General features: G+C 35.6%; 2 protein-coding genes across 2 annotated transcripts; one reads left to right on the top strand and one right to left on the bottom strand.

The window, feature by feature from the left end:
- Positions 1 to 1,202: 1,202 nt before the first annotated feature.
- On the bottom strand, positions 1,203 to 11,324 carry LOC111581830 (microfibrillar-associated protein 3-like). Its single transcript, XM_023290189.3, has 3 exons — positions 11,163 to 11,324; positions 8,800 to 9,055; positions 1,203 to 5,088 (listed from the first exon to the last, which is right to left on the bottom strand). The coding sequence occupies exons 2-3, from the start codon at positions 9,014 to 9,016 to the stop codon at positions 4,388 to 4,390; spliced, it is 918 nt and encodes a 305-aa protein (XP_023145957.2). The 5' UTR covers positions 9,017 to 9,055; positions 11,163 to 11,324; the 3' UTR covers positions 1,203 to 4,387.
- Positions 11,325 to 12,540: 1,216 nt separating this feature from the next.
- On the top strand, positions 12,541 to 26,373 carry fam114a2 (family with sequence similarity 114 member A2). The gene is made up of 14 exons (XM_023290187.3): positions 12,541 to 12,780; positions 14,046 to 14,288; positions 15,778 to 15,877; positions 16,977 to 17,078; positions 17,361 to 17,479; positions 18,975 to 19,109; positions 19,265 to 19,429; positions 20,158 to 20,281; positions 20,377 to 20,456; positions 20,694 to 20,792; positions 22,846 to 22,970; positions 23,072 to 23,144; positions 23,833 to 23,886; positions 24,932 to 26,373. The coding sequence occupies exons 2-14, from the start codon at positions 14,070 to 14,072 to the stop codon at positions 25,031 to 25,033; spliced, it is 1,497 nt and encodes a 498-aa protein (XP_023145955.1). The 5' UTR covers positions 12,541 to 12,780; positions 14,046 to 14,069; the 3' UTR covers positions 25,034 to 26,373.
- The last annotated feature ends 364 nt before the right edge of the window (positions 26,374 to 26,737 follow it).

Here is a 26,737-nt window from a genome sequence, read left to right as displayed (position 1 = left end):
TTTTTTTTTTTTTACTAAAAAAATCCTTAAAATTATGGGAAAAAAAGTTTAATATCAAACCAAGAGTTGTAGTATGAGCAGCAGGAGTCAGTTGCTGGCTGCAGTAAATGTGTTGAATATTTGTGTTTCTTCGCTGTTTGCAGCAGTTTTGCATTTTGCAGACGGTCCCTGTTCACTCGTCACACAACCAGCTGCTCATAGACACCAATGTTATTTCTGCAGCTACTTTTGATTAAACTGGGCTTGTAGCACATTGTCTACCTTACAACGATGGAAAAGAGGCATCGTTTATGTTTAGACAACGTATATTTAATGAGTTATTGATGCCAGAAGTCCCAATTTGTGAATGTCTTTCCGACTTTACCGAACTGTGTTTTTTTTTCCTGACGTCTCCGTAATTCGCTGGTTTCATGCTGTCATTTGCGAGCATTTCACTACAAATAACATAATTCTGTCTTGTCCTTTAATAAAACCAAATTTAAGGTAACTCTGGAGGTATAGCTGGAGTTTTTAGGTACTGATGAATCTTCACCTGTTCTGTGTTTTTCAGACACCGTTTCCGTCAGTAATTTTCTAACTGTAACACAAACTAATGAATCTGGATGAACTAGAGACAACCTGAAGAAAGACCAAATAAATGTGTTTTTAAAATGTTTTATAAGTAGACTTGTGATGACACAGCGAGTCTGTTACTCTGATTTTATCCAGAATGTAAAAATCTATTTTTTATAACATCACAGCCTCAGAGCAGACAAAGCTTCTTTCCCCCCCATCAGATCTCTGGCGCCCCCCTTGGGGGGGCGCGGACCCCAGGTTGGGAACCACTGACTTACAGGAACTTTCTAGGGCATCAAAAACAATATTGTTTCAATTTTCTTGGGACAATAAATTAAAACAGGCCTCTGCTGCAATCATTCAATCATTTAAATCTACTAAAAACATTGTTGTCTGTGTTCTCAACTTTCATGGCTGTGTGAGATTTATTTCTGGAGATATTGAACCTTGAAAATGTCCTCTCAGGTAAGATGTGTTTTTGAGGGTGAAAATACAGAAATTGCAAATACAACTAAAACTCTCAAATTCAGCCAAAATGCTTTACAGAACTTAATTTTAGGTCCCAAAAACCAAAGAAGTAAACTGTGAACAAAATATGAAAGAGTGGAGCAACACTGGTATCAGAAATAACAAAGTTTACAACATAATCCAAGTTATTGATCGTGTTTATTGTTTATTATCTGAAATTCACTGCTCAGTCCACAAAAACAATCTTGCCAGCACAACTTTTCATTACTCAAACACCTTTAAATATGAACCCATTTCACCCAGAAATTCATAAAGTATCTGCAGAACATACAAAACAGTCCCAAAAATCTCTTGTTCAACTGTAATTTTCAAGTTTCAAGTCACAGTTTGTGTAGCTTATGGATGCAGTTTTCTTAAATATCCTGCTGAGACACAGTAAAAAAAACAAACAAAAAAAAAACGCTATATATAAAGGTTTCTGAAGATTCGTTTGGCCTCCAACTTAATTTTCGGGCTCTAAAACAGATTACAAACTGATTCTATCAAACAACTAAAACATGTGTATGATCTATTTTTACTAGAATATAGCAAACATATCTCAACTTTACCTAGAATATGGTTGATCTGTGTATTCACATTCATATATGTGTAAAACTCTCAACAAAACAATAAATTAGAAACTTACTAGTTGTCTTCTATACTTCAATAAACTTGCTCAAGTCTCATAAAGTTACAGTCTTCTTGTCATGAGCGTCTACGTGCTAAATGTGCCAAACAAACAAGATAAATCACCATAAATACAGACACCAAACTTCATCATAACAAATGAAAGTCCCTGATTCTCGACAACCTCCACCCAACAAAACATGATCGATTGCACCTGAATATTTATGAGCACAAAGTTTCAGACATTTTCCATCACAGATGACACGCTGTGGAGCTCTGATGTCAATTTAATCACATTTATATGTCACCGTCTCACAGAGGTGAGAGTCGCAGGTAGATTTCTGGTCACTTTATCCAAAATTCTTTCTAATATTTCAGATTTCTTCTGCATTTTCTTCATTTTAAATGTTCACTTCCTTTGTTGTCACTTTAAAGCCATACCCAACCTGCAATTAACCGCCGTCCTGATCAACAAAAGCCGACACGGAGACGATAATCAAGTGTTATGGGGATTAGCTGACTTCATCCCGTGAGTTTTAAATGACTGACAGGAGCGCTGACATGGAAACAATCAACACGCTGATAAGTAGGATGTTTTATTGCAGCGTTCAGCTCTGTAGACTGACTGTCAAAGTCAACAGAATGAAAAGCAGCAAACGACATCTGAAGGAGGATAATGAACTCTTAAATCAGAAAGACTCAGCTAAAGAGGGAAACCAGCACTAGCAGCAAAAATAAGAATAAAATACGAAGCATGTTAGCAAACTATCATGTAAATGCAGTGTTCCTGATTAGAATATGACCAAAAATCCTGTTGAATCTTCTTCAGTCTCCTCAGGTTCCTTCATAATCCTCTTTTTCAGAAACAGTTTTCTGATTCTAGAAAGTAAACCTGAACTTGTTGCAGTTCCTTCAACATCACTGCTCAAGAATAAATATGAAAAACTGGAGTCTACTGCAAACTTGAGGAAGATGAAAATAAATGTTAAGGAGGAAGGATGACTGTAACAGATGCAGTCAGACTTTTTAAACAAGATTCAGAGAAATGATTCAATAAGAGCAGAATCTGTTTAGATTCTCATTCATCTGGGTCATTCAAATCCCAAAAGCTTCAACAGAAAGTAACTGGACTTTTCTTTTAGGTTCTTGAAGACCTTCATCCATGTGGCTTCTTTAGTTCTGACTGATGAGGATCAATGGAGACTCTTGGATGAAGATGAAACGTCACCAGATTTTGTGGTTGTTTTATTTCTGGAGATCTTAAACCCTTAAAATGGATTCCCGGGTAAGATGTTGTATTTTTGAGAATAAAAATAAAGTTCCCAAGTTGAAAATATATGAAACCCTTCAAATTCAGTCAAAATGCTTTACAGAACATAGTTTTGGGTCCCGAAGCACAATATAGGTTGTATATTGTATCCGTTTTCTGAAATAAAGTTGTTTTCGACTGAAGCTCTAAATTCTAAATTACAATCAGCCTCATGATTTCTAATGATTTCTTGACCTATAACTACTTAAGACAAATTTGTTCTTGAACCTGGTTTGAGGACATCAAGACACATCTTGGTTTCTTAAACCTCACCAATGTTCCCCTCAGAAACCATCTGAACTGACATTTTGACATCAACACAATCCCTTCTAACTGACTGAAGAAGATGATTGATTCCTCTTGGATGAAGGCAAAAGTCTTCAAGAACCTAAAAAAGATGTCAAGTTGTTTCCTACTGAAGCTCCTATTAGAGTCAGAATCTCTAAATACTAAACGATGACCAATTTCTATGATTTTTTAGTAATTTCTTGATCTTGCTTTGTGTCTCTGATGGGACTGAGACAGATAGTATGTTATTCATAAAACACTTGTATTTGAACATGGTTTGAGGATATGAAAACACATTTTGGTTTCTTTACTATTGCCAATGTTCTCCTCAGAAACTATCTGAACCGACACTTTGACATCAATGGACTCAGTTCTAACGGATGGATGAGGATGACTGAAGCCTGAAGATGAAATATCTTCAAGAACCTAAAAGTCAGACTTTCTAAATACTAAACGATAAGCTGCCTCATGATTTTATATTGATTTCTTGATCTCTAGTTCCCTTTGTGTTTCTGAGTCGGATTATATGTTGCTCTTGTACGAAACATTTGTTCTTGAACCTGGTTTGAGGACACTACAACTCATTTTGGTTTCATGACTATCGCCAATGTTCTCGTTAAAAACTATCTGAACCGACACTTTGACATCAAGCCACTTAGTTCTAACTGATGGATGAGGATGACTGAAGCCTGAAGGTGAAACATCTTGAAGAACCTCAAAGTCAGAATCTCTTCATACTAAATGATAACAAGCCCCTGGTTTTCTGAAGATTTCGTCTGTAACTCACCTTGCGTTTCTGAGATGGATTATATGTTCCCCTCATAAGAAACACTTGTTCTTGAGCCTGGTTTGAGGACATTACAATTCATTTTGGTTTCTTGACTATCACCAATGTTCTCCTCAATAACTATCTGAACCGACACTTTGACAGCAATGGACTCAGTTCTGACTGACTGATGAGGACGACTGAAGTCTCCCGGATGAAGCTGAAACATCTTCTAGAAACTTAAAGGTCAGACTTTTCAAATATTAAACAATAACCAACCAATGATTTTCTATGGATTTCTTGCTATCTAACTCACTTTCTGTTTCCGAGTCGGATTATATGTTGCTCTCGTACGAAACACTTGTTCTTGAACCTGGTTTGAGGACATCAAGACTCACTGTATCCTCACCAATGTTCTCCTCAGAAACTGTGTGAACCGACACTTTGACGTCGACGCCGTCGTTTCCTCGTCTTTCTCTTGACATCAACGCCTCATCTTCGTCTTCCTTCCTGTCAGAGTTTGGTGGACCGATCGTCTGAATGTTTCCTGCCTCCGCCGGTTCGGACGCCGGGTTTTCCTCGGCGGACGTCCTGCAGTTGAGGATGAGCGGTGGCAGTGGGACGCTCCGAGCCAGCTCCTCCATGTGCCGGGCGAACTCCATGGTCTTGAACTGCGTGACCTTGGCAAGCTCCAGTGTCTTGGCCGAGGTGATGATGGGGATTCGCTTGGCGACCTCGAAGGCCTTCTGCAGCTTCTCAGCGCCCTCGGTGCGGAAGAACTCATTGATGGCGCTCTCCGTCTTCTTCAGGTGGCTGCTGACCATGAAGAGCCGGGCCACGTTGAGGATCATGGTGATGGTGAAGGCCACCAGGCACACGACCACGTAGTAAAGCCCCAGACCGCTGTCGGTGTAGGCCACTCGGAGGGTCACTGTGTAGTTTCTGGCACCGCCGGCGATGCAGGTGTAGCGGCCGCGGTCGTCGAAGGAAACCACGGTGATGTTCAGGACGCCTTCTTCAAGCCGCCACTTCCCACCTGCAGCCGAGACACAACAACAGAGTTTCAGTTTCACCAGAAACTTCGGAGACGTGAGGCGACTTTCTCATTAAGGGCAGAAAATTTTCATCATCTCCTCAATCAAAGTGTTTGTTGTGCCGAACCGAAAACATTTACACAGGCCAACAAACCCAGTTAGCTCTCATTAGATTTAAATTTAGCTTAATGCGGTTTGAATTCTTCCACGGATAATCGCACTAATGAGATGAAAATGGTTTTATACATTAGATTAGATTCAACAAACAACTGTACTGTATTGTTGTGTGTTATCATTGAATTAGCTTCCTGTATTGTGTGTCAGAGTTTACTGATGGCCTGAAACAACAACTAAAACTGCATTCAACTGCTATTATGTGCACTTTCTGTGCATCTGCACATCTACAGACTTTACTGAGGGAGTTTCCCATAATTCAAAGAAGAATTATTAATGTATAACCCCAAAATATGCACAAACCAAGCATGCATGGTGCAGATGTTGAGGTTTCTTGCACATCTCTTTGTATTTCTGTCAAACATCTGCATTGCATTTACATATACTCACTGATTTCCTGACTTTTGCTGGTTTGCTAAAATGTATAAACACTTTAACATCAAAAACAGGAAGTGACAACCAAACTGAGCAGCTGATCATCAAATCAAACTGTGAATAGAATTAAATTACTTGTTACAGTTTTTCTCAATTGATCAGACACTGTTCCTGAAAAATAGCACACATTTCCAGCACACTGCACACTATTTTTTTTTTATTTGAACACAATTCACAAAGCACTGCACACTTGTGTCAAAAGCGCACTTTATTGTCAAAATCTGTACTTTGTGTTCAAAATTAAGACACACAAAGCAAAACTAGGACACTGCACTGCTAAATACAAAACACTCTTCTCTCACTGTTTTCACATGAAGTGTAAAAAAATGATAGAGTCCTCAAAAATGACAACTTAAACACAAATGCATCCTATAAATGAATCAGAGGTCATTGCAGTGACTGACTGTACATTATAAAATAAAAATAATGTTAGACAATAAATACAGCACTGTATTGTACACAGTACAGTCTGCAGATATTTACACCACGTCTGCATCAATTCTTCCAGCCTGGTCAGACCTCAGGACCTCATCAACATCACAAGCTATGTTTTCTCTGGAAAGAAAGATCTAGTGTGTCTGATCCATCCCTGACATGCATCAACAGAAACATCACCACATGCCAAGACCACTGATTGATAGAGATTTTCCTGAATGTGTGGCTGCTGCTCATATACCTTCCACCTCCATGTAGAGAAGAATTCTTCTATAGGATTCAGAAAGGGACAATATGGAGGCAGAAAAACCACAATAACTTGAGGGTTCATGTTGAACCATTCCTGAATCAATAGTCCTCTATGAAAACTGACATTGTTCCAGATGTATTCATGTGTATCATCAGAATCCAACTGAAAAACTCTCTGGAACAAACACACACAAAACAGAAAAAGTCATTCATGTACACTTTCTGTAATTTTACCAGCACTTGTGAAGCAGAATTATACACTAGATTTTTTACAGTATTCTCAGAACATTTCTGACTGCTTGTATTGTTCCAGTATAAACATGTCACTGAAGTGACAAACAACATTTACATACATGTAAAGTAAACCACAGTAAACCTGAAACCATTTACTTTATGCACCATCTTTACCATCTGCTGACCTCAACAACAGATTACATTCTGAACAGCTAATTCTGCTTCCCAGCAGGTTTTATAGTGTGCAGTTCATTGGTAAAAGTGTTTTCAGTTCTGACCTGTTGTGTCTTAATTGTGACAGCAGTGTTGGAACAGTGTCCCAGTTCTGCTTCCTAGTGTTCACTTTATGAAAAATGTGTGCTATGAGTGAAAAAGTGTGTTCAAATGAGCAAAAAACATGTTCAGTCTTTTGCAAAAAGAGTGCAAGAGTTTTGGAAACCATGAATAGTGTCCAAAATTTAGACAGCAGAGTCCTGTTTTTGAGAAATGTGTGCAGTCAGATGGTGGATGTGTGCAGTGAATGGAATTTAGAGTCTTATCAATTGAGAAAAACTGTAATGGAAATGCAATGTTTACAAGTGAAAACTGGGATAATTGCATGAAATGTTTAGATTTTCCAACCAAATTAAATGCTGTTGAAATAATAAATACAGTGGTGCATAGAATTTTGTCAACCCTCTCTAGCTTTCTATATTTTTGGAGGATAAAAAACCTGCAGAACAGTCTAAGTCTGAACTCTTTTTTTTATCCTTTTAATTTTTTCCTTTTCTAATTACATCCACATCTTAGTTTTGAGTGCCAAATAGAAAATAAATCATTTTCCCTCCAACTGTCTCTTGATTATTAAAATAAATTATTGCCACAACCTTCATTTATACTCAGAGGTCTGATCATTTTATTTTTTTTCATACAAAACACCTATTTAGTGCAAAACAAAAATAAAAAAAAACTCAAAATGAATAACCAAACTTGTAAAAAATCAATAGAAAGAAAATACTAAAAAAGAGAATCACAACTTGAAGATCAATGTCTAAACTAAGATAAACATAAAATATTATAGATGAAGACAGATAAAATAAAATAAAATTGAATAAAAGTAAATTTAATTAATCATTACATTTATTAAATTTATATTGGTTTATAAAAACAAGACAAGCAGGATAACAACTTCCAGGTTTAACTTATAAAATTAAATAAAAATCAAATATTATACTATTTAATTATCTATTAAATTATATAATTTATATCGGTTTTAAAAAAACGACGCAGACAGAATAATACCTTACAAGTTATCCTATTATTTAATTATTGAATGTATTACTGAACTTCTATTGGTATAAAAAAAACAAGACAAACAAGACATCAATATTAATTTGTTAAAAAAAAAAAGATACATTTAGAATATTATGTTGTTATTATTTAATTTAGTAAAAAAAAAACAAGAAAAACATAACAGGGTCAAGATTATCAAGAATTTCTAAAATGAGATGAATATAAAAAAATACATTATTTAAATATTTGTTCATTTTTTAAATTTAGATTTGACTAAAGAAAACAAGAAAATCAGGACACCTTTAAGATTAATTTAGAAAATAGGATAAATATAAAATATTATATTATTTAAAATATTTACTATATTATTACATTCAAATTGTTTTAAAAAACAAGATCAACATGATAGCAGCTTCAAGATTAATTTCTATATCATAATTATAGAAAAAATTATATTATTTATTAGATTTTTAAATTTATGTTGGTTTAAAGAAAACAAGAAAAACAGGATAACAACTTCAAGATTAATTGAGAAAATAAGATAAATATTAAATATATATGATTTAAAATATTTTGTATATTATTTAATTCAAATTGCTTTCAAAAAACAAGACAAACATGATAACAGCTTCGAGATTAATTTCTATAATAAGATAATTATTTTTAAAAATTATATTATTTACTAGATTTCCTTATTTATGATGGTTTAAAAAAAACAAGAAAGACGGGATAACAACTATAAGATTAATTCTTAAAGTAAGAATAATATAAAATGATAATTATTATATTATTTAATTTATTTAGGATTTCAGAAAACAGCAAACACAGTATAACAGCGTCTAGATATATTTCTAAAGTAAGTTAAACCTAAAATATTCTATAAAACATCTCAAATGTGCTCCAGCAGCTCCTACCTGCGTCGTTGGCCAGCAGAGCTCCTTTAGGATTAAACCACTTCACTTCATGGTTGCCGTCGGTTACGTTGCATTCGATGACGATGCTGGACCCTTCCTTCGCCACGACGTCTCTGCTGGAGGGAAAACTGACCTCCGATCTGTTCTGAGCTCCGTCTGCCGTCCAGGAACCGAGCAGCAGAACCCAAACCAGCATGAGACTCTGGAGCTTTGACATGTTGGACAGAGTCTCAGCTTCGGATCAGACGAGAAAAACCTGCAGAACCAGAAGATTCAGCATCTAAAGAGGCAACGCTTTAGCTTTACAGCCTGTTCACCTGCTGCAGCCTCCAGGATTTAAACAAAAACACACACTAAGCCTCAAAATAACACTTTAGTGGAGAAATCTTTAGTTAAATGTAGATACAAGTATAAAAAAGACAGAAATTTCACTATTACTACCAATAGGACAGAATAGGATTTTAACTGTCACTGTTAAACAGCAACAAAAGTACATACAAGTAATTAAAAAATATAATAATGCCAAAATAAAGCAGAAATAAGACTACATAGATTTTCTCCTTATATTTTAACTACAATAATGCAGCTCTTATGAATCACACAGTTTTACTACTTAGTTGCTGTTAGTGATCTTAGTGTTTTATATTTATCTCATTTTAGTAACACGTTACAAGCTATTATTATGCTCTTTTTTGCTTTTTCAGCTATATAATTTATATTACTGATGTTATAGATTAGGTAATTCCATACAAAATCAAACAAGTCTGATAAATAATAGTTTTGGCGTGGTTTTAATTCCTTGAGAATTTCAAATATTTTGAAGATTCATGAAAGTTAGGGTCAGTAATTTGTGAAAAAAAATGCCCCTTTCATCGTCTCTAATAGTTATGACCAACCACCTACCAACATGCTGATATGAGCCTTGAAATAGGCCAGAATGACTCAAAAATTACACAAAATGAGCCAAAAGATGTCCAAAATAACCCAAAACTCACCTAAAATAATTAGAAATGTCTCCTAAATTACAAACTTTTTGCTCAAAATGACAAAAACTTCTCCAAAATGACCCCAAAATGATCAAAATGTGTGTAAAAATGCTCCTTTCATTGTCTCTAATAGTTCTGACCAGCCACCTACCAACATGCTGATATGAGCCTTAAAGAAAACAGAAACACATCCAGGATAAAATCATTGTTTCTATGACTCTATGTCACAGACATTAAACTGTTCACACTAGGATACATCCCATAATACTGATGATCAAAGTTAGTTATAGAGAAAAAGAACAGAAAACTGATTTGTCTTGAGATTGTTACACCTAACCAGGATGGATGCCAAACTGATTTTGGTCATTTTGAGTCTTGTTTTTCTTATTTTTGTCTGTTTTTTTGTTGTTTTGTGTTCATCTTTGTCATTTTTTGTCTCCATTCTGTGATTTTACATCAGTTTTTCATTGTTTTGTTTGTCTCTCAGACAGCTTTTTCTCACTGTGGTCATTTTGTTTGTCGTTTTTGTCATTTTACTTCTCTCTTTTTGACATTTTCTGTCATGTTTTTCTTGTTTTGTGTGATTTTGTCTCTCATTTTTTTTGTTTGTTTTGTTTTATGTCTGGTTTTTGACATTTTATGTCTCCTTTCTCTATGTTTTGTGTGATTTTATCTTAGGTTTTGTTTGTTCTGCGTTTCACTTTGGTCATTTAGCATCATGTTATGATCGTTTAAGGTGTCTTTGTGACATGAAACTGTGATACATCCCATTATATTGATGCTCAAAGTTGGTTATAGAGAAAATTAAAAAAAAAACATTTAGTCTTTAGATTGTGACACTTGGATAGATGTAAAATTGATTTGGTCTAAAAAATGCAGACTAATAATGCAACTTAAAAAGCACTGATTGTTTTTTGTTGTTGTTTCCTTGCTTACATGCAGCATTGCTTTAAAACATCCCATACAGATAAACTTGATTTGATTTACATAATTTTCTCTGACTGCAGTGATTCTTATCAGAAATGAGGCCTAATAAAAGCAGAGCAGAGTTCCAGGTTAACTACTGTTAATGAGTTATGACATTATCACCCAGAGAGAACAGAGGAAGCAGCTGGATCGTTCACACTGATGCTAATCAGAAAGCACTGCAGTGAGCCTGAAGGAGAAGTAACAAGAAAACTGCGTTATCTCCTCATCATCTACAAACCTTCAGTCTCCAAGAGAGATTAGAGACTAAATTAAAAACAATCATTAACTCAGTGTTGTGTCACAAACCAACCGACCCTTTATCTGATGTTTAAATGTAACATATTAATGCTTTAAATAACGTATTTTGTCACCAAAGAAGAGCGAAGAGCTGAAAATTCAATAAATTACCTGAGAGTGACGTCATCCCCACCTACTGAGACCAAAACTACAGAATCCTCCAGCGGGAAAACATGAAAACCTTCCAGTAAATGAGTTGGTTTCTGTGATATTTGAAGTTGTTTGTCGGTAGGTGTTTCAGTAAAACAAACGGGAGCCTTACGATCCTCTACTTCCTGGTTCAGGTGAAAGTGAGAGGGCGTGGCCTGCTGTCAACGGCAACAACAGAGGATGTTTAAAACACTGCAAAGAAGGAAAACATTTACTTTTGCACATTAATAATAAGATTTTTAATTAAACAGATGTGCTCAGCTGTTTGTTGTCAGTTGAAGAAGAGCTAATCTAATGTTAAAATGCAAATTAATTATTAAATATAAGATATTACACGTGATTCCTCCAATGACTGCACACATTAATTACATACATTTTCACTCTGTACAGACTCTCTGTTCATACTTTAAACATATATATTGCATTTTCACAGTTTCTAATGTCATATTGCCATTTATTTCCAGCTTTATATCTGCATTTATCTGTCTTTATTATGTTGTTGCACAACAATAGAATAGAATAGAATAGAATAGAACAGAATAGAATAGAATAGAAAAAAATAATTTTATTATTGATATTTTATTAATCTATATATCCAGGACAAACAGAGGAACTGAAAAGACGTTTCTGTCCTCACTTTTGCATTTGCATTATACATTTAAAAAAGGATCAAAATACAGTCTAAATAAAATAAAGCAAAAATAAATAAAATGTATAAAAATACCACATACATCTTAGTAAATGCTGATGCTAATGCTGAACTACATTTCGTTTTCTCAGTACTTGTACCTTGCAATGACCATACCTTTGAATCTAATCTATTATCAAAATATTGTTATTATTGCATTGAAGCATTTAAAAATATTTTTATGATCAAATTATCATTAGCATTTTATCTTAAAAGAATTGAAATAAATTAATGATTTTTAACAAATTTTATCATCACACAAAATACCTGAGACAAATATTTCAATATTTTATCTTGGAGAACTATTATTTTTTTGAAATGGAAGTTTTTCTGATTTTATTTTGACGTTTCCGGAAGTCTTCTGTCTTTTTTCATCAAGTTGTCAGGCAACAGATAGAGGCAAACCGGTTGTATGTCTACAGTATATCAAAATAAAATCCCGAAACCTGTCAGCTTGTGTAAAGTCCGATAGTATTTAAAATATTCGCTGACCTTTGAGAAATTTTTAGCTGTTTGCATCCAAACGCGTAATATTTAAATGTCGTCTCGTATACATATTAGTACATTCTCCTTTTTAGTTACGTTTTAGCCGCAACGCTTCTTTTATTTTGAAAATAGCAGCCGGACGCTGCACCTCTCAGCACGGCTAACTTTGGTAGCAGAGCTTTGAAAGCAGAATGTGACGTGGCTAATCCAGGCGGACAAAAAGAGGCAGAAAAGCTGAATCTTTAAACAGTTTACTGGAAAACTTAGAGGCGTTTAAGGTGTACAAACTGAAGTATAAACCAGAAATTTAAAGGACCGTTCTTGTCGTTAATTCCGGGAGGTTAGGTGCTAGCATACTGAAGTAACGTCCACTGCTAGCATCAGGACTTTGACAGCTGAGCAAAGGTGAGTTTTGGTTTGTTTTTAGAACAGAAAGAAAGTGTCTGTTGGTGTTTAATCACTAAATAATTAGGTAATAATGACTTTAATCATGCTAGAAAACAACTGACACTCCGTCTAAACTATAGTTAAGACACGAACGATCAGCTCATTAAAACTACTAGCATATATCACTAGCATTACATGTTAATATTTCTAAATACTGCAAGATATTTCACTGACAGGTCTTAATGTAGGGTTTACCAGCTTCTGTTTACAATATAATCTCATTGTTTTGTTAAATGTATTTAAACTGTTAACTTTGGGACACACTGTATGTTTACCTAGGTACAGAAATGCACAGTTTTTGTTATATTTAACAAAAATGTTGACTGTGGGACTTTCATACACAGACGTGCTGTATTTACAATATATTTATTGTTGTTGCTAATTTGACCCTTGAAATCCACAGTTCAGGACTCAGAAAACTCCCCCTCTGCACAGAAAACCAACAGCTGTTATCTAGATGTGGCTGAAATGCAAACTGGGAGAATTTTTTTTTTAAAAATTGCAGCATTTTCTTGCAAAGTTAATCCTGCAATTAATGCATTGCAAATCACTGAAATAGTGGAAGACTGATTGAATTTGTCTTTGAAGGTGATTCAAATTGATAAATATCTTCAGGTTCACAAAAAAAATCAGATTAAACTTAGCTTTTAAATTATTTAATTCAACTTTTCTCTGTGGTTTTAGATGTATTACATGTATTTAGTTTTATTTTATCTTGCTGCATGTTATATTTAGTATTTTATTAGTTTTATTTCATTCGTTTGAATAATACTTTGAATAATTGACTTGCTTGCTACCTTTAACCTTCGGGCTGCAACTAAAGAATGTTTTCATTGTTTGATTAATCAACAGCCTATTTCTTCAATTAATTGTTTAGTTATTTGGCCAACAAAATGTCCAAAAAAATTCTAAAAAATGTCACTTAGTATTTCCCAAAGCCCAAGACGACTTCTTGAATTTTATTTTTTGTCCACAATGCAAATATCTTCAGTTAAGGAGGAAAGAAACCAGAAAATATTCACATCTACGGTTCTAGAATTTGAGAATTTTGACTTTTTTTTCATTAAAAGTTACTCAAGCTGATTAATCGATTCATTTATTACTCTGCAACAAATTGATTAATCGTTCCTCGATCCGTAAACACTCAAATCTCAAAACAAAAGAGTGTTTGCATAAATATATCCGGCTGACGCTGGTATCTTTTTCCCCTGTTTTTCTTGCAGGTATGTTTGGAGACATTTGCTAAGATGTCAGACAGCGAAGCTCCTCAAACAGCAGCCGAAGGCTCGGAGGCTCCAGACGATCAAGATGCTTCTCCTCCCGAAACGCCTGAGAGCTCCTCACCGACCACGCCGGACACCTCGACCGACGTGGCGCCGACGAGGAAAGCCAGGAGGAGACCCGAAGCCAAACCTGCAGCCGAAGTTCAAGAGGAAAAGCCAAAAGTGGAGGCGCAGTCGGCAAAGGTAGTAAAGAGATTAACACACAGATGACGGCAATAACAGAACCTCCTTCCTTTGGTAGAGCTGCTAAATGTTTAAGAGAACGTGACTTTAATTAGACAAACACATAAAAATCTCAGCAGGAACAATAATACTCAGCCAATCATCAAAAGGAATTCCACTGAATATTTTCAGAGTTACAGACCCTTGAAGTACACAGGAAATGAGTCAAAATACAAAGAATGAATTGTGTCTATATTCTGGTTTCTTCTGTGTATAAAATTCTCCTTTTGTTGTGTCTCTAATAGTTCTGACCAACCACCTACCAACATGCTGATATAAGCCTTGAAAGTTTACCCAGAATGCACTTTTTTCCCCAAACTTGTCCAGAATGACTCAAAAATTGCACGAAATGAGTCAAAAGACGTCCAAAATAACCCCAAAACTCACTGAAAATGATCAGAAATGACAAAACTTCTCCAAAATGGCCCAAGATTGTCAAAAATGATCAAAATGTGTCTAAATGCTTCTTTCATTGTCTCTAATAGTTCTGACTGACCACCTACCAACATGCTGATATGAGCCTTGTTTTTTTTCTTACGTTTGTCTGTTTTTTGTTGTTTTGTGTTAATCTTTGTAATTTTTTTGTTTCTGTTCTGTGATTTTTACAGTTTTGTGTTGTTTTGTTTGTCTTTGGGACAGTTTTTTCTCAGTGTGGTCATTTTGTTTGTTATTTTAGTCAATTTGCTTCTCTCTGTTGACATTTAGTGTCTTGTTTTTCTTGTTTTGTGTCTTGTTTTTTGTCATTTAGTGTCATGTTTTGATGGTTTTAGGTGTCTTTGGGACAGTTTTGTCTCTTTGTGACATAAAACTATGATACATCCCATAATATTGATGCTCAAGGTTGGTTATAGAGAAAATTAACAAAAAACAAATTCAGTCTTTATACTGTGACACTTGGATGGATGTAGAACTGATCTGGTTGCAGTTTTTAACAACTTGAAAGTGTGTTTTAGGCTTTAAATTGTCATGTTTTTATCTGATGCACAACAAAAATGCTGGAAAAAGTTGTGCAAATTAAAAAAGCAGGGAATTTTGACCCACCTCTGTGTACTTCTAGGGCCTGTAACTCTAAAAATATTCATAGTATGAAGGTAAAACTCGGCAGAAACTTACATAAACGTTAAATGTTTACGTCGACGTTGTTGACAGTGGGAGCTTATCTCACTGTCGTTCTTTAGCTCTGGTTATATGACTGTTAAAGCAACGTTACGTCACTCAGTAATGACCGATGACTCTAAGAGCGATGACATACTCATACTAGATAATAACAAGACTCTGATAATGTGTTAGTGTGAGTTATATCTCTTTAAACACCAGTGGTTGTAGTCTTATCTTGCATCAGCTGATTTCTGCTCCTCCTGTAGAGGTCATTTCTTCTTGCAATAACAACCTTTTAACCTGTCTGTTTCTTGCTCTGTTCTTATTCTTTACCTCGTTTCTTCTCTTCCAGACTCCCACTGAGTCGACTGTGTCTCAGGGCGGTTGGGGATATTGGGGCAGTTGGGGCAAATCCATCTTATCCACAGCAACAGCTACCGTGGCCACAGTGGGTGAGTTTGGACGACGTAACGGTGTTTATTATGCAACTTTTCTAGTTTATCTAACTGGAAAACTGTCCCATAAAAGGACACAACACCAGGCATCCAGTTTTGTGTTTATCCATCTGAACTCCAAGCGGTTTCAGGACGTTGGCTGCTCCTGTACCTGTAGAACCTTAGCTAGAAAATAAAATTATACCATTAATCAAAAACATGAACAAATGATTGGATTTTCAACTTTCCGATGGTGCTTTTAATTAATCATGTGTGAATTTCAGCTAAAGATTTCATCAAAATCGGTTTACTCTATATATTTAATAAGCAAAATTGCCAAAACTATACCATTTATCAAACATAGAAAATGTAAAAACATGAACAAATGGTCCGATTTTCAACTTTCCAATGATGCTTGAACTAATCGTGACATTTTTTGGATTTAAGCTAAATTTTTCAGAAAAATCACTTTATTCTGCATTTTTAATTAAAGAAATCACCAAAATTATACCATTTATCAAACACAGAAACTGTAAAAACATGAACACCAATTGGAATCAACATACACAATGTTTTTACAAGTACTCACAAGTACCAATACAGGACAAATAGTGGTTCAACATACTATAGATATTTTACTTTTTACATTTTTAATTTCCTTCCATACTTGTCTCCTCTCTACTTTGTTGTTGTTCATTCGAATACCACCTACGTTTTTGTCAGAAATCTAATGCAAAATGTTTATTTTTGGCAAATGAGGCACGTAGAGTCATCTGATTTTGATTAAATATCAAGATTTTCAGTTTAAATTTGGTAATAATTCTTAACTTTGCTTTGAGTATGCCTTAATAGAAAAGCGCTATATAAATCTAATCCATTATTATTATTATTGTAATTATTATTAACAGAACAGACATGATGAGTTCAGGGACTGTTGGAAAGTTGAAAATCCGATGATTCTTCAGTTCTTACAGTTTCTGGATCTGATAAATGGTGTTAATTTTGACATTTTTCTAAAGCAAAGCAAGCTTTTCAAACCCAGAGATTGAAGCTGTGTTCTGCCTTAAATGTTTTATCAAGATTTAAACTAATTTTCTGCTTGCTTACATCTGTCCAGGCCAAGGACTCACTCAGGTGATGGAGAAGGCAGAGACGTCTCTGGGAATCCCGAGTCCGACTGAACTGTCGGCTCAGATGGAGGAAGAAGAGAAACAGCAGGGTATGATGTTACCTTCTGGACTGAACAAGAGTAGAACCGAAGCACTGAACATCTAATTGTGGTCTTTTTAACCTAGCAGCTTCAGTTGTTTGTTGTTTTAACAGCATTATTGCAACATGGTAAAGATATACATAATCTCTATTAAATCTGTGTTTTTAGCCTGATTGTACTTTTCCTTGTCCTGTTTTTTCCATGCCTCTTTTGTGTCCAGCTGCTGAAATGAGTAAATTTCACTTTTTTATCTATTGTGTCAACATTTATTAACTCTACATCTGTCCTTAGATTCGTCTCCTGGAGGCGAAGGCGGCAGTGAGGCAGACAAAGCGGAGCTCGACGGATCATCAGCGGTGGGAAGCGCGATGGGAATGTTGTCGTCGCTCACCAGCGTCGTCCAGAGCACAGTAAGGAGACGTTTAAATTAGGAAAATAAAAGGATAAAAATACGTGTTTAATTTAAAAAAAATCACCTAAATCCTACCATTTATCAAACAGAGAAGCGGTAAAACCGTGAACGAATGGTTCGATTTTAATCTTTCCAATGGTGCTTTTAAATAATCGTGTGAATTTCTAAATTTTATCTCAATATTTCATTGAAATCACTTTATTATAAATGTTTAATTTTTTTTTAAATTGCCAAAATTATACCTTTTATCAAACAGAGAAACTGTAAAAACAGGAACAAATGGTTGGATTTTCACCTTTCCAATGATGCTTTTAATTAATCATGTGATATTTTATGGATTTAAGCTAAAATTTTCATTAAAATCACTTTATTCTACATTTTTGATTTAAAAAAAAAAAATAACGAAATTATACCTTTTATAAAAGAAACTGTAAAACATGAACAAATGGTTGGATTTTCAACTTCCCAGTGGTGCTTGAACTAATCATGTGATATTTCATGGATTTAAGCTAAAATTTTAATTAAAATCACTTTATTCTACATTTTTAATTTGAATAAATTACCAAAATTACACCATTTATCAGACAGAGAAACTGTTAAAAACATCAATAAATTGGTGGGCTTTTAATTAATCATGTGTGAATTTCCTTATTTGAGGTAAAGAGTCAAAATCAGTTTACTATACATGTTTAATTTTTTTAAAAAAAATGTAAATGATACCTTTTATCAAACACTGAAACCTTAAAAACATGAACAAACTTTCCAGTGGTGCTTTTAATTAACCCTTTAACATCCTCACCAAGAAAAAGGCAATGAAAAAAATATTTCTTTATATTTCTTATCTCTTTGGGACACTACTAACAATCAATGTTTTTTTTTAATGAAGAGACCCAGCGGCTTTTAAAATATTGACCTCTACCAAACGGTTGAGAAAAATTATTTTACCCTTTTAAATAATTTTTTTTTTACATTTCAACTGACACAGTTGTGTTCAGCAACTCCTTAGGCACCATAAGGGAAGTGATTTAGCTCGTGCTAACTTCCTGTGAACAGACTAACTTGCTCTGCATGCTATTTCAAAACACAGTGACATCTACTGGACTTTTTTTACTATAATGTACCTCAGAGTGGTACCTAATGAGTGGTAGAGATGGCTGAAACAGGTGGAATTAAGTAAAACATATTTTTCAATAAGATATAGTGAGTTTAAATGCGCTCTACCAAATGGTTGAGCAGAACGTTAAAGGGTTAATCGTGTGAATTTCAGCTAACACTAGCAAAAAACTCCAAACGATGTTGGTTTTTGTACTGAAACTAAACACTGACGAAATTGTTTCTAGCAGATCCAAATCACAGAGGCAAAATTTTTGCTGAACGGCTCCTAAAAATGGAAAAAAATGCAAAAATTTTAAATGGGAGAAGCACTGGAAAAAACAGAAAGTTCCTTTCAGTGTGTAACGTATGTATAAATATGAAAGTAAACCTCCTCACAGGGTAAAACAGTGATAACGGGCGGCCTGGATGCTCTGGAGTTCATCGGAAAGAAGACGATGGACGTGATCGCAGAAGGTGATCCCGGCTTTAAGAAGACCAAAGGACTGATGAACAGGAACGCCACTCTGTCTCAGGTGATGAACGACTGAGAAAACAAGCTAAAAGTGAGAAACTAAGTCTTCTGGGGGGTGTGTAGATCTGCTCTGTTTTAGTTTTACCAGTTGTTTGACCCAGATTCTGCCTCTTTCATGTGCCGCTGTCTTTCAACTGTGTTTTTTTTTTTTCTCAGGTGTTGAGGGAGGCGAAGGAGCGAGAGGAGCAGCAGACGGCGGAGAAAGACTCGATGGATTCGGAGAAGAAGGTGGTCGCTCACTATGGGATGCTGTTTGATGAATTTCAGGGGCTGTCGCACCTCGAAGCTCTGGAGATTCTGTCTCGAGAGAGCGAATCGAAGGTACGCCGGAAGTTTTTCTTTTTAAAATACGACACACAGAGATGTTGGAGTGATGTAGTGAAAGCCTCACGTGTGACCAGGGCTGAAACCATTCCTGGAGTTATTCCAGTAATTTGATTACTAAAATTCCTCGAGGCAAAATTCTCTGAATGGAGGCTTCGTTTAGTCCAGTACATACTACACCCCAAGTTTCTAACTGGTCCAGACTTCATCCTATACGGGCCTATAATCAATAAATTATAAGGGAATTTTAAATCTGACTGGATGCTATATATGTACAATACCCCTGTACTATACTATATATGTACAATACCCCTGTACTATACTATATATGTACAATACACCTGTACTATACTATATATGTACAATACCCCTGTACTATACTATATATGTACAATACACCTGTACTATACTATATATGTACAATACCCCAGTACTATACTATGTATGTACAATACCCCGTACTATACTATATATGTACAATACACCTGTACTATACTATATATGTACAATACACTGCAGAGGTCCACCTGTGTTCCACCAGGACGGTTAATTTCTGTTGCGCAGCTTCCTCACTTCCTGTTTTAATGCTGTAACGGCAAGCTAGGAATCAGATTACTCGATTAATTGCCAGAATAATTGATAGGATACTCGATTACTAAACTAATCGATAGCTGCAGCCCTACGTGTGACTGCGCTTCATTGTGTATTTTGGTGTTTCTCTGTAGGTGAAGTCGGTGCTGAGCACTGTATCTGGAGATGAGCTGGTTCAGCTCAGAGAGGAACTCGACCACATCAAGGACTCTTTCTCCCTGGTGGAGTTTGACGATGAGGAAGTTGATGAGAAGAAAGGTAGCATTCTCATAAAGCAGATGTAAAATCGCTTGTTTAAAGAAGAATGAAGCAGCGTTAACATCTGGAATACGTGATCATGTTTGTGATTGCAGATGAAGACGGTGCAGAGTTTGAGAAGGAGTTAACAGAAGCCATGGAGGGTCTCAGCGTCTCATCAGACAAACTCAGCAAGGTATAAGTCACACGTTTTCTGCTTAAGTTCTCACATCTAAGCTCATAGAGATGTCAGGTTAATTCAATGGATGAAATACCAGCAACATGTGGCACAATCCAGCTGGATAAAACCATAAATTTCAACCTTTAAAATCAGTTGGATTGGACACTTCTGGCTTTTCTTGTTTCTACCATCATTATATGTTCATGTTTGAGTAATTAGAGTAACAGTTGATTGATCTCTAACCTCCAACAGGCCTGTAAAAACGCCTGCAGCCAGATCACCGAAATGAATAAACCAGAGTCGAAAGACAAAGAAGGCGAGGAGGACGAGAAGAAACAACTCTCTGTAGAGGTTTGTCCATATTCATAGTAATCAGGACTTAACTCTACAAATAGGATGTTAATAGTTATTGGTTATTCAATTAAGCACTGTTATTAATTTAATTTATTAATAATATATTAACTGATAAGACAGAAGTCAAGGGACGTGCAAATGCATATAGATCCACCTACTGAAATGGCAGAAGTTTGCGGTTTTAAAGGCCGATTACACCCAGAATACTAGTTATTACTGCAAATGTTTATTTAAGGACTATTCCACACAAAGTACTACTTGATGCCCAAGATTCAAAGGTTATGCCACCCAAAATACTACACGTAGTTCTAAAGGTTTGCTCCATTCAGTTAGTACCTTGTAGCAAGTTTTGGATTTAAAGGTTTATTCAAGACAAAATACTACTTTATGCCCACATACGTAGTGTTTTAGAGTGGAATAGAATATTCTTTATTAGTCCCACACGGGGAAATGTGCAAAGTGACAGTAAGGAAAGCAAGAAAACACAACTATACATTAAAGAGGTGAAGTATACACACTATATATACAATATAAATAAGAAAAACAGAAGAACACAAGGATACTAAGAGCACAAATTTAAGACTATTTACATTTAAAGGTTTTTCTTCCACCCATATAGTTCTCTCTAACTAACAAATTATGCTTTTAAATGTTAATTTCTGATCATTTGGGCATGCTTCTATCATCTTCAGAAATTTAATTAATGTACTGGATGTAATGATTATCATCAGTATGGAGATGAGCTCGCCAAAATCGTGTTATGCCTCCTTACACGAGCTAAGAAGATAAGCCTTGGTTTAGCAGTAAGCTAGCTTTAGCTAAAATGCGACGTTTGCAGCTCCAAAGATGTCTGGTTTATTATGCATATCTTTATTAAACACCATCATTCTGCTTATCATTCGCTCCTAAAACTTTCTATCTTTTTGTAGCCACCGAGCTGCAATTATTTGAGAACACTGAGTCCTAGCAGACTCTGAAAACCTTAAAGTTATTCTCAAAATCGCCAAAACACAGATTATAGTTTGTTTGGTTTCTGTAATCCTCAAATTATGGGCAGACTGGGTGTAATTAGTGAGTATCGTACATCTACAGCCAACGCTTTGTAGATTGAAGGTGTGTCTTTAGACATTCTCAGAAATCAAGCTTTAAGATGTGGAACCAGATTTAATCCAAAAAAGACAACTTGACTTGATGCAAAACTCAGATTTGAACCTGGTAAAATCCTGAACATTCAACATTTGGACCAATGACGGTTAGCAGCTGCTAATGTCGAGTTGGAGTATGGTGTGTTTCTCACATGTTGGCAGGTAAATGATAACTCTCCTGTGCAATTGAAGACATCAGAACAGTTTTTAACATTAAAGAAATAAAACTTGATTCACATTCAATACTCTATGCTGTGACTGTCGTCCATGGTGGCCAGAAATTAGCTCTCCATAAGCTATCCAACTCAATAAGTCATGCAAAAACCCAGAGTCCTAGAAGTGCTGTCTTTGAAAATGCAGCCCTGGAGGAGTCATTCAGACTATGGACAGCTCATATTGAAAAGCAAAGAGAATTGTGGGGGTTTAGCTAGTAAAGGGGCACCATGACAGAGACTTCTGGGGTGGTTCATGCCTTCTGGACAGACTCATGTATTAAGTAGGGCTTTACCAGGAGTTTTGTTGGATGTATTGAAGTAATTTATTGCTACACCAGTCACGTGTCTGTACTTAAAAATACATGACATATGGATAAACATCTGCACTATTTAATTGACAAGAATTATCAATCGATTATTGGTTCAGAAAATTGTTTATAATGTGCATCCCCAATTACAAAGGTGGAAACCCTTAATGGTTGTTATTGGACTTGTTTATTTTAAACCAAAGATACTTTATTACTCGACTTTGCTCGAATTTTTGTTGTGTTTTTGGGTGAAAATACATCATCTTGAATTAAAATAAGAAGCCACTGTGGGGGTAAAATGAATGGAACTGCTCCACACAGTTCCCTCCGCAGGTGTTTCCTGGTTTCTTCATCAGTTTGTGTTTGTGTTGAATCTCGTCAGGAGGTTCACGCTGCAGCCATCAGAAGTTTGGCTGAACTGACGGCGCGATCCATCGAGCTTTTCCACAAACTGGCCGAGATGATCCTCTTCTCCAACAGCAACACAGAGGCCAGCGTTCTGTCTCAGTAAGACCACATGTGGACCTTCTGTTTGGAGACACTGCACTGTGGAATATCTGTGGATTTTACCTAAATTTCTGCTTTTCTTTTCTGTGTTCTGTCCTCAGGTTAACGGTAATCCTGTGTAAAGAACTCTCACTGCTTTCCAAGAAGTTCACCTCCTGCTTAACAACAGCAGGGGTAAGTGTGACCTTTTAATAAGTAGATTCACTAAATTTTAACCCTCTAACAAAAAGTCTGGGACTTTTTGGCTGAACTGCAGGCAGTGTTTTCACAAACACCCAAAGAAATTCAGCTTTCTTTTTTGTCTTCTTAAGTATAATTTCTGGCATTATAACTGCGTCATACTGCACAAAAACATTTCTGCGTTCTCTCTACTTCTAGTCCTGGTTGTTGTGTTTCTAAAGAGGTTCAGGACTTTATATTGCAGTGAAAAATGAACCAGGGTGCTGGAAAAGTGTGACGGAGCAAAAAAAAAAGAGGATTAATGTGAAATTATAGCACAATAATAAATAATGGTTGTTCACTGTAAAACCCTTCTTCTTACTTTTCTTAAGGAGGGATGTAATGTGGTTTATTTTCATTGTCATCATATAACTTGAATCCTTTAAATGTAATAAAATATCTGATTTTTTTTAAACCATTGAACTGCTTCATCACCAGCATTTTCCTTTGGGTTTTTTGGTTTTGCAAAAATGTTGAACCAAATCTTTTAATCTTAGCTTATAAAAGTTATAAATGTTGACAGCCAGCAGGTTAATTTAACTCTTGAGAGCGTTTATCTGCTGTTTTATCATCATTCATTAGACTTTAATTAATCCTTGTTCTGTTTGCAGTGTTTTCATTTTCCAAACTGTTTGTCTTACAGTCAAACGAGAAGGGAGACGTCCTGAACCCGCTGATAACTGGAGTCTTTCTGGAGGTTTGTGTCATTTTCCTCCGCACACGGTGTAATTAAATCTGCTCCACAACACGACAGTTTTATCACAGCAGTTGTTGCTTCCTCTGGACATGTTTCCAGACAATTTAATTTCAGTCTCATTACAGTGAACATGTCAGAGTGCTGTATCCCGTCACACAGAGTTGCCATATGTGATGATCGGCGTCTGTCTGTCTGTCTGTCTGTCTGTCTGTCTGTCTGTCTGTCTGTCTGTCTGTCTGTCTGTCTGTCTGTCTGTCTGTCTGTCTGTCTGTCTGTGTGCAACATTACTCAAAAACAGACTAATGGATTTGGATGAATTTTTCAGGGAAGGTCAGAAATGATACAAGGACCAAGTGATTAGATTTTGGCAGTGATGTGGCTTATAGTCTGGATCCACAGATTTGTTAAGGATTTCTGTATCATTGCCAGATAGCAGCACAGCATCACTGTAACCATGACAACAAGTGAACACTACGTCAGCTGCCTGCTGATGATCACATGATTGTGATCCTACTACAAATCCACCACTGAGGACTTATCAGGACTTATCCATCAGAAATGATCCAAGGAACAACTGATTAAATTGTGGGGGTGTTTCTGAATCCCATCAATTCCTGCCGCCTGCTGCATATTTAGGTCACATGATTCAGTATCCGTACATAACGTACACATGAATAACACACGCCTGTGCTCAGTGTAAGGTCATTGTGTTTGTGGGTTCATCTATATTAAATGGACACATTCTATTTTGTTATGATTTCTGATCATCAATAACTAATAAACAAATACTGTATTTCTGACGTATGGAGGAATGAACAGCCTTGGTGGAGTACTGCGCTCTCGGAGTGCTTTTCTTGTATTTCATATGTATTAATTGTATTATAATTTATTTACACAGTACTTTATTTACACTGTACTTATTTACACTATGCTTTTTATATTTTATATGCTTCTCTTTTAACATATAGTACTTCTTTTTTTTTTTTTTTTTTTTTTAGAATTTCTCAGATTTATATTCTGTATTTATTCTTTTACTGTCTTGTAGGCGTCCAACAGTGCGTCTTACATCCAGGATGCCTTCCAGCTCCTCATGCCGATCCTGGAGATTTCTCACATCCAGAGGAGATCCGAATCCTCCAATCAGTGACGACTCGTCGTCCTCAGGTTCACCGCAGAGAACCGACTCATTTGTATATCTGTCTTTAAAAACAACAAAATCACCTGCGTCAGACTATTCAGGCGAAATCAGCTTCATGTCTGGGAGGAAACGCATCAAACAGTGTTTAGTTTTGCTGGTTTATTTGTAAAACAGAAGGTCTGGAGTTATATTTATGGTACAGAACTTACTCTTCAAGTGCACTACTTTTTTTTTTTGAACAGCTTTCATGTGCTTTACTTCAAACTTTCAGAAAGTCTTACGAGATTTATGGTAATTTGTTTAATAATGACTCAAGAAAGCATATAGAAAAATATAGTAACGAGATATTCTATCTTTACTGCCTAGATGTTTGCTTTTCTATGCATTTATCTTTAAACTCCATCATTGGTCCTCAAACTTTTCATCCTTTTGCAGCCACCAAACTACTATTATCTAAGACCACTGGGTCCTAAATGACATAGATTGTATTTTGGTTTCTATAATCCTTAGATTGTAGGCAGACTGGCTGTAATTAGTGAATATTTTCATACATCTAGAGCCAACTGTACCGTCTTTTTAACCTCTGTCTGTATACTCGCCATATTTCTACATAAGTATCAGTTAAAAATCTAACTTTTCTGTCATTTTTAGGAGCTCACTGCAGTCAGAACACTTCCGGTCTGCCTTTAGAAATCAAGATTTAAGATGTGGAGCCAGATTTAATCCTGCATCTTCCTTCTGTAGTCACACAGCTTGAATATTTAACATTTAAACCTATAAATTCAGCAAAATCAGTGTTTCATAAGTAATATTAAGAGTTCTAAATGTTCAAATGATGCAGCAGTTTCATAAGCAGACATACAGTTTGTTAAAATCAGGCCTAATAACCCAAATGACTCATATTTTCACTTGATAAATCTATTGTTTAATCGATATTTCTTGTATAATCCCAACAATCTCCTCTGCTGAAGCTAAATTTCACCCCATCTACTGCTTTATTCATATCTATCCCTGAAAAAGCTGCTCCGTTACAAGAAATCCTCATTTTCAGCCCCAAACCACCTGCTTTGTTTTGTTTTTCTATTTCTAACCCTCATCCTTCATAATCCCTCCACGTAACTGACAGAACTCGCATCTCCTCTGCTGAAGAACACAAATTTCAGTATTTTAAGCCTCTTCTGAATGTCATTTACTCTAACTTCAGGTGTTTATCTGAAGAAGAAGCTTATCTCTGCCATGAAGACAGTGGAAAATGCTACCAGCTGTGTGTTGGAGTGATATATATACGAATATACTGTACTGTGTGTCCGGTATCTCAGATGGTTTTCAAATAAATGTGTTTTCTTAGAGCTGCCTGTGATTTCTGTGTGGGTTTTATTTACAGGTTTTGTTGTTCTGCTTTTTTTCTTATCATTAGATTTCAGTTTTGGTTGATGGTGACGCATGTTTTGATGAAAATTAACTTCTATTGGTGCAATAAATTCCTGTTTTCTTGTGGAAACCTCGACATTTTCAGATGTTCACATATTTACTTTAAATCTCACATAAATTCTATTTATGTTTAGCTTTTTAGTCATGTAAGCTGTTTAGACTGAATCTTGTTTGGTAGAAAATAATTTCATTGGTGGAAGAAACATTCAGATCTTTAATTTTAGTTTAAAAAAAAAAAAAAAAAAAAGCAATTCCATAATGTATAAGAAACCACATACACGT

The sequence above is a fragment of the Amphiprion ocellaris genome, chromosome 14 (genome assembly GCF_022539595.1).
Source record: "Amphiprion ocellaris isolate individual 3 ecotype Okinawa chromosome 14, ASM2253959v1, whole genome shotgun sequence".
NCBI lineage: Eukaryota > Metazoa > Chordata > Actinopteri > Pomacentridae > Amphiprion > Amphiprion ocellaris.
This window is presented reverse-complemented; position numbering and strand designations above follow the sequence as displayed.